Below are 8,720 nucleotides of genomic sequence, written 5' to 3' on the forward strand. Positions count from 1 at the left end.
TTTGTAACAGCCAAATAAATGCCATTACAGTTGGGGTTTCCTTTACCATAGCACAGCAAAAACACAATAAAATTATTATTATATCGTTTAATGCTGAAAAAAACAGTTGACAAAGTGAACTGGGGATTTCAAGTGCTATGGAAATTTGATTTGGAGTACAGTACCCTGGTATCTGGATTTAATGGACTAGTTGGGGAAGGTTCGTCCATTAGAGCCGATTGTTCATTACATCGAAGTTGTTTTCCTTTCTGTGGCTTAAAAACACCCAATATAGTACAAATGATTGTTTTGTACTTATGTCATAGCCTAATATTGCCGAGTACAGGTAAAAAAGGCACCTTAGCCGGAACTCGGCACTTTTTGTCAGCTGCTTTTTTGTGTGCTGCCAGCACAGCTCATCAGCCGAGAATAGCCAATGACATTCTTTTCGCTGACCCACCAGTAGGCTGCTAACATGGAACATTGCAGCCGTTTTCCTTAGTTTAACTCAGGTGATGATTGAAGGAAGTCGACTCGTGCTTTGCATTGAGCAAACATTCTATTCCTGTCAATAAAAAAGTTGTAAGAATATTGTTGTAGAAGTTCTGTACATTCCACAAATTGTTTCACACATCAGTTACTTGTAGAACATTTTTGTAGCTTTGGATCAAGTGTGATGTCAATGAGCTTGATGAACATTGAGCTGAGCTGAGACAATTTCAAATGTCTGGCTGTGAATTGTGTCTTTTTAGATTAACGTTCGTGTGACCACCATGGATGCAGAACTGGAGTTTGCCATTCAGCCAAACACCACAGGAAAACAGCTTTTTGATCAGGTCAGTAGAATTATTGGTGTTTTCGCTTTCGTGATTGAAAGAGGTGGTTTGATGTCATTCTTTCTGTTGTGAAGGTGGTGAAGACAGTGGGACTGCGGGAGGTCTGGTTTTTTGGCCTCCAATATGTGGACAGTAAGGGCTACATCACTTGGCTCAAACTTAATAAAAAGGTCAGTGCCACCCAGAAATGCTATTTGTCTTATGTTTTGTCAACGTAAATTTTTTTGGGTTTCCAACCATCACTGCTTCACCTTCATATCTGCATGTCCTCGTTGTCCAGGTGACCCAGCAGGATGTAAAGAAAGAGAACCCACTGCAGTTTAAGTTCCGAGCCAAGTTCTTCCCTGAGGATGTTTCAGAGGAGCTCATCCAGGAGATCACCCAAAGACTCTTTTTCCTCCAGGTAAGCAAGCAATGTACTCCACTTGCTTCAATAAGTACTGCAATTATGCTAACGGATAGTGTGACTCTTTTGAGTTGAAAAAACATCTGTCCTAAAAGATGTGCTAAGTGGCATTTGTTGTCTTGTTGCTTGTTGTCAGGTGAAGGAGGCCATCCTGAACGATGAGAACTATTGTCCCCCTGAAACAGCAGTGTTGCTTGCCTCATACGCTGTACAGGCCAAATATGGAGACTATAGCAAGGATGTTAACAAGCCTGGATACCTTACACATGACCGACTGCTGCCTCAGAGGTTCACTATACTCACAGATGACAAGTGTTACCATTTCTCTGTTGACAATATTCCAAGAAAAGTACAGGTTTTCGGGTCACCCATAGGTTTTAGAGGCATTTTTTGGCAGGCGCTTTAGGCCTTAATGGGTTAATGATGGCAGTGTAAAAAAACAGGCTTAAAGTGCATCTGGTGCTGCGAGCAGCTCCTTCAGCTCCAACTGCGGCTGGCTAGCTTGCGTGGAAAAACACGGTGCACAGACGCTCCTCTAAAAATCACTGAACATCACCTCCATAGCGAAGAAAAGACTACAATTATAACAATTGTCGTTGTCACGAAAGGAGGATGGCTAGTATTTAATAGAAGTCCGCTAAGCCATGCAAAACCGCTTAACTATTGTTAAATTTGCTCCGAAAACACTGGAATAAGTGATCTTGCTTTTCATTTTAAGTCTCACTGAAACTGTTATAGCGGAACGTAGGGCTGTCTACAAGTCAGTTGTGATTTGAATCATGAGTCAAGTGGGCATGGAAAAGCCATCAGTGAATCCTAATTTTTGGACTCTGATCAGAACGAATCTTAGAAAATCATATTACTTACTTTATTCTGAAACTCAGACAAGAGTTGTAACTACCTCTACGTGCATGATTTGTAGCCTGTGTTTATGTCTGGCGCCATTTTGTCGTACTGTGCACGTAGCTTCTGCGCAAGTGTACACTTGAGTTCCGCGGAAGTACGTCTCCTTGGGAGGACATCACATCACCTTCCAGGAGTCCATGACGAGAGCTAGCCGGTTAACTGCTAGTGTTAAAGGAGGCAGGTTGTCAGCCAGCAAGTATTCATAATACGGTTACAATTTTACAATCTGAAACCGAAAATGCTTTTTTGGGCCATTTTCGATGACTTAGAAATTTGTACTGGTCTGGCTGGCTAGTGTCTGTAGATAGGTAGTGGCCTAACACAACTGCATCCTGGTCCCCGGGCCACCGTTAATGTCGAACATTATAGCCATTATCAGCAATGTTTTTCTTATTCTTATAGAGTGCTGAGTTTTTTATTTGAACTTTGCACAATAAATGTTCTCTGTTACTTTACCATTTTCACAAAACCTGATATTATGTGTCATTCTGTAAAAAAAAAAAATTCACTATTATGTTATTACAAATGAAAAGTAGTGCTATTCAGACATCGTACTGAATACAGTAAATAATATGTTAATATTTTGTCACTTGAAATTATTCAAAGAGAATATAATAAAAATACAAAGACAATATGAATGTATTTCAGAGTCACTTTGGCAGTGTGGCTAAGACTTTAATGTTCTTGACACAATATCTGGAATGTTCCTGAGAGGTGATAATAGGGATGGACATCTCTCTACAATTTTTGAGTGTCTTACAATCAAAGTTATTTTGTGCTGGTCGTAAAATATATATTTTTTTAATTGTGTATGCATAGAGTGCTTGAGCAGCACAAGCTGACCAAGGAGCAGTGGGAGGACAGGATCCAGACTTGGCATGAGGAACACAGAGGAATGCTCAGGTCGGTGACGTCAGGAGCAGGAAGTTGTGCTTCGGACATGTTGTCATGTACAGTAAGAATGTGCAGTGTATGATGGCGTTGTCCTCTCACCAGAGAGGATTCTATGATGGAGTATTTAAAAATCGCGCAAGACCTGGAGATGTACGGAGTCAACTACTTTGAAATCAAAAACAAGAAGGGCACACAGCTCTGGCTGGGTGTGGATGCACTTGGCCTTAACATCTATGAGCATGAAGACAAGTATGTGACAAATCCTTCAAGCTTTATGGTTGTAGGAAAAAACTTATATCACTCTATGTGACCAGTACAACGGTATATCAGGGCCACATATAATTTTTATTTTTTTTACAGCGTGGGGGCAATATTCCGGAAAAAAAACTAGCAAATTTGGAACTTTATAGAGTGGCAGATTTGCAAGAAGAAAACTCGTAAATTAGCGACTATAAAGTCGCAAAAAAATCGTAAATTTGCGACTTTATAAAGTGGCAGATTTGCGAGGGAAAAAAAACTTTATAAACTTACGGGAAATACATGTAACGTACTACTCGGATGTTTGTGCCAATACTCTTCGGTCGGGTTTTCAAATGAGGATAAACCATATCATGTTACGCATTTGCACTTTGAAGCGTTGAGTATTGCCAGTGACAAAAAACTCGTAAATGTGCGACTTTCTAAAGAGGTTTTTTTCTCAGAATATTGCCGACGCGCTTAAAAAAAAGATATTTATACGTGGCCCTAGTATGCCGTCATATCATTGGTGAATCAAGCAGTCCGTTTATAAGAAAACACCACCACCATCTTTAATGTGTTGCCCTTTGCAGGTTGACACCAAAGATTGGCTTCCCCTGGAGCGAGATTCGAAACATCTCCTTTAACGACAAGAAGTTTGTCATCAAACCCATCGACAAGAAAGCACCTGTGAGTGTCAAAGCGGTGAACACAATTGCAGCTTCAAAGCTATCGTAAGCAGGTCTTATGTCTGTCGTCTGCAGGACTTTGTGTTTTACGCGCCGCGGCTGCGCATCAACAAGCGTGTCTTGGCACTGTGTATGGGTAACCATGAGCTGTACATGAGGAGGAGGAAGCCCGACACCATCGAGGTGCAGCAGATGAAGGCTCAGGCTCGGGAGGAGAAGCATCACAAGCAGATGGAGAGGTACGGTCCTTCACGCTTGAAAAGGGTCGTGTGCAAAGCGCTTGCGGATGTGGCCCATGAAGCTAGACTAGAAAGAATTTTTAGTGCTTGATTTATGTTGTGTATTGATGCACTCGGCATTGAAATATGTCAGGGCCCAGCTGGAGAATGAGAAGAAGAAGCGAGAGGCCGCAGAGAAGGAGAAGGAAAGGATCGAGCGCGAGAAAGACGAACTCATGGAGAGACTGAAACAGATTGAGGGGCAGACCATAAGAGCTCAAAAAGGTAACTACAGCACAGAATTATTTCACGGTCCCAAAGTTTGAAAATATAAATCCGATCTTGTGTGTTTTTGTATGTGGTCAGAACTTGAGGAGCAGACGCGCCGGGCCATAGAGCTGGAGCAAGAGCGAAGAAAGGCGCGAGAGGAAGCTGAGAGGTTGGACAAGGAGAGACAAGCAGCGGAGGAGGCCAAAGGCGACCTGGCCAAACAGGCCGCAGACCAGCAGAAGAACCAGGAGCAACTGGTGGGTGTCTTGCTGATTGCAATATGGTTGGGCCAATAGACAGCCAGATTATCATCAGGTGTCACTTTTTTACTCGCGACTCCCTCTGGCCTAAAGCGTAACTGCAGCCTCTGTGTCAAGCTTGTGTACTGCGTCGCAACCCTCCAAGAAACTATTGAGTGAAATGAAGGGAAGAGACAAGCTGATAGGCGCAGTTGCAGTTAAAAAGTCAAGCGTCTTTGTACTCATCTGGGCTTTGGTGGAGCAAGCATACATGATATAGAAAAATCGTTAACATTTTAAAGTCCGCAATGCACTTTTAATGGGGGAAATTCAAGGTAAAATAAAAAAATATATATATATTAAACTGTATCTTACATTTCTAAAACTAACTAATTTTGCTGTCCTTCATTTTCATCTTTGTTAATTAATAAATGAATATTAGATATGAGCTGTTGGAGTTCATTTATTTTGGGATTGTTGTATGTCCATACAAAAGAAGAAAGCTCAAACAATCGTTTGAGAATTGTATTTTATGTTATTACACAATACTTAAGTGTTTTTTGTTTTTGTTTTTTTACAATACTACATATATCCAAAAACCTGAAGCGAATAATAGCTAAAACTAAAATGAAGCTTTTTTAGAAAACAAAACAACCAAAACTAACCCTGTTTAAAAAAATAAATTTAAACTGCATTTAGAAAACAAATGGAAGCAAAATCCCAAAGCTATCACATCACATTCCAAATTATTATGCTAATGTCTTTGTGATTTTTATAGTCTACATAATTGGCACTCAGCATAATTTTCAAGTCATCAAATGGAGAATAATTTGAATGTTTATAAGCAAAGTTTAACAAACCTCCCAATGATAACTATAACTATATATATATATGTCATTTTTGTTATTAAAAAAAAAAGCGCTGTTCCAAATTATTATTGTTATTAGACATTTTATACAAAACCTGAAACTAGTCATTGGTTGAATTTTCAGCATAAGGAAGGTTGTGATTGCTGAAATGAAAAGCTATTTCAATTAAAAACATGCTAACAGGTAAAGTTGCATTAACATAGGACCACATATCTGATAGCAGCTCGGCAATCCTGTTTTTAATTTCAGGCTGCAGAGCTGGCTGAGTTCACAACCAAGATTTCTCTTCTGGAGGACGCCAAGAAGAAGAAAGAGGACGAGGCCACCGAATGGCAACACAAGGTGCAGCTGGCTCACTTCAGTCCACACCAATGCTGACGTCGGCTGCGTGCTCTTGGCCCTCACACGCTCCGCTTCTCCTTCCGCAGGCTCTTTCGGCCCAGGAAGACCTGGAGAAGACCAAAGAGGAGCTGAAGACGGCCATCACCACGGTGCCAACCCCCGTGAGCGGCCACGCAGAGAGCGAGCACGACGAGCAGGACGAGAACCACGCCGAGGCCAGCGCCGAGCTGTCCAACGAGGGCGTCTGCCAACTGGATCTGCGCAGCGAGGAGGCTCGCATCACCGAAGCCCAGAAGAACGAGCGAGTCAAGAAGCAGCTGCAGGTATGTTGTGCTCACATTTCTCTCCATCCAAAATGTAATTTTACACACCCGCTCCTTCCATGCCTCGTCAGACTTTAAGTTCCGAGTTGGCCGAAGCCAGAGACGAAAACAAGAAGACTCAGAATGACGTCCTGCACGCTGAAAACGTGAAGGCGGGCCGAGACAAGTACAAAACGCTGCGTCAGATCCGGCAGGGAAACACCAAGCAGCGCATCGATGAGTTTGAGTCCATGTGAAAGAAGTTTTCTCCAAATTGGCCGCACGCTTTCTCGTGGACAACTGATGCAGCCACCCTTCACGTCCCCCTCAACAAATGTTCACCTTTGATCTTGTCAGTCTGCCAAAGTTGTGCTCCTTGTGGGATGCCTACCGCGTGTGGGGAAAGACACTGTCGCACCAAAGTGGAAACACACTGGGTTCTTTTCACACCAATCCTTCCAAAGTTACATGTCTTTGAGCTCATGTTTTCAATTCAATATTCAATATCGTCTGTTGCTTGCGCTGCTTTTTGTTTCGTTTTATCGCTGCCGCCTTGTTTTTAGTCCACTTCTGAGGTGAAACACCACAAAGTTGTATTGTCATTCATGCTTAATTTAAAATTGTTCTGCAGTATTTTATTTGTTACATTTCTAACTGGATTTCTAGAGTAGAGAAGATTTATTTGCATATTTTGTTGGGAAAAGACACACCCAGCCTGTCAATTTCAATTTCAGGTGTTAATGGAGGAATGTAGCAAAGGTGTCAAAGGGAAAGTGTTATTAGACAGCAAGCCTCTGGCTTGAAAGTGGTAGCAACGTAAGCTAGTTGGTTGTTGCATCTCAGTGTTTCGTGTGCAGCTCCCAAAAGTGTCCGAAGTGGAGTGAAAATGTACAACATGAGGCCTGGAGGAAAACAGTCTTGTTTTAAGGACAGGCCCCTCCCAACCCGTCCCCAAAACACGGAGGTGGACCTCCAACTCAGCTTGGGTCAAGTCTCAAGAAAGATGTACTGTAATATGCAACATTTACAAATGGGGGCGGGGGGTATATTTGCATTTGGACCTGGCGTATACTTTGTGGTTACCTGTTACAATGAAGTGTTACAGACACGTCCTCTATGATTTCATTCAAGGTAAACATCCTTTGTGCAGAGACAAAGTGCTGTGGGCGTTTGAAATGAAATAACATGAAGATTAACTTTTTTTTTTAATTAACAGTACAACATTGCGGTACTGTATTGTTGTAAAACATACCGAACATGTTTGATACGCTACACTTGACAGCTGGTGCAGGTTGAGTTTTTTTTAATAGTTGGTGTTTTTAAAGCACTTGCCCTGCCCTTTATGTTTAAAGTGTTTTCCATAGCAGGAAAAATAATAGCATGTGCTTCCAGACCATTTTTTAGTTGCATTCACAATGCCTAACCTTGCCAGTCATTTCCATGGTCACTTCTCAAATTGACTTGAGTTATTCATGTTCTTGGCCTGCCCAACTAAGCCAGCTTGTGTATGATGTTCTGGCACCAGCTGTCACAGTGTGCCGTTATTTGTTATTCATTTCAGAGGCAGTATGTTAGGATTGTTTGATATAGGTTTGCAAACCTTTGGGTCAGATCACCAATAAAAATATTTAAAATTTGTGCCTTTTCAGCTTGCAATTTGTTTTCCGTTTTGAGCAATAAAGCAGCAAATCAATGTTACACCATATCCCATGAAAGCTCATTACACACACACAAATGATATTACAATGTGTGATGTTAACTACAAAGACACGTTTTACCCCAGTCACAAGTTTAGCCGTGTATGGTGTTTATGAATTGGTGCGTGATTTTTAAGGAAGGTGTAACTCACATTAGCGGTGTAGTGGGCTAGCAAGAAGCTCCAGCGTAGCATGCCGCATGATTCTCAGCTCAAACTTTTTCTATCTAGTTTAGACAATTTTAACTGATCAAAAGGTTGCCCGTGAACCTCTGCCGTTTCTGTTCTTTTTAATCTCACTATACTGACATAAACTACCAGAAAACCTTTTTGAACGTAGAATATTCCTTTTTGTATCGCTACTGCCACCTGTTGACAAAAAATGAAACTGCACATATCCTTCACATACACAACGCGCAAATGACGTCACATCCGCAGACAGAACGGGAAATTCGAACCTGAATCCAGTCTGAAAACTATTGGCCAGAGGCTTGCAGGAGTACCCATTGTGAACAGTTCAGGTGTTAATCTACTAATTAGAAGACGTTGCAGTCATAAATGTTCACATAAAAAGGCTGTTGTAAAAATATTTCTGGGATGGATGCCAAGCAAATATACAAACAGGCGTGGAGCCATTCAACCACACAAGTCTAGAAGAAGGTCCAATGTGTTCAAAATGATTCATGTCCATGCTGCGTTACCCACATCCACGCAGGATGCGGCATAAACTACCACTTTCTGTGTAACTACTAACTTAATGGTCTCAACCGCTTTCAACTGGTAAGTGTGCCATAGATAGGTAAAGGTATAGAGGTCACAGCGATTAACGGCACAACA

The 8,720-nt window shown here is 41.6% G+C and overlaps 1 protein-coding gene across 1 annotated transcript in view; it reads left to right on the forward strand.

Moving 5' to 3' along the window:
• LOC147178250 (radixin) overlaps positions 1-7,825 on the forward strand; it is a 16,610-nt gene extending 8,785 nt beyond the window's left edge. The window contains exons 3-15 of the mRNA XM_086068561.1: positions 732-815; positions 890-985; positions 1,096-1,218; positions 1,358-1,509; positions 2,947-3,030; positions 3,124-3,270; positions 3,852-3,948; positions 4,023-4,186; positions 4,320-4,450; positions 4,532-4,692; positions 5,793-5,885; positions 5,972-6,208; positions 6,280-7,825. Of these exons, the coding sequence (XP_085924687.1) occupies positions 732-815; positions 890-985; positions 1,096-1,218; positions 1,358-1,509; positions 2,947-3,030; positions 3,124-3,270; positions 3,852-3,948; positions 4,023-4,186; positions 4,320-4,450; positions 4,532-4,692; positions 5,793-5,885; positions 5,972-6,208; positions 6,280-6,444 (1,734 nt within the window). The 3' untranslated portion in view covers positions 6,445-7,825. The remainder of the gene's footprint in view (positions 1-731; positions 816-889; positions 986-1,095; positions 1,219-1,357; positions 1,510-2,946; positions 3,031-3,123; positions 3,271-3,851; positions 3,949-4,022; positions 4,187-4,319; positions 4,451-4,531; positions 4,693-5,792; positions 5,886-5,971; positions 6,209-6,279) is intronic.
• The last annotated feature ends 895 nt before the right edge of the window (positions 7,826-8,720 follow it).

Source organism: Leptonotus elevatus, chromosome 2 (assembly GCF_054856555.1).
Source record: "Leptonotus elevatus isolate MCC_2025b chromosome 2, RoL_Lele_1.0, whole genome shotgun sequence".
Lineage (NCBI taxonomy): Eukaryota > Metazoa > Chordata > Actinopteri > Syngnathiformes > Syngnathidae > Leptonotus > Leptonotus elevatus.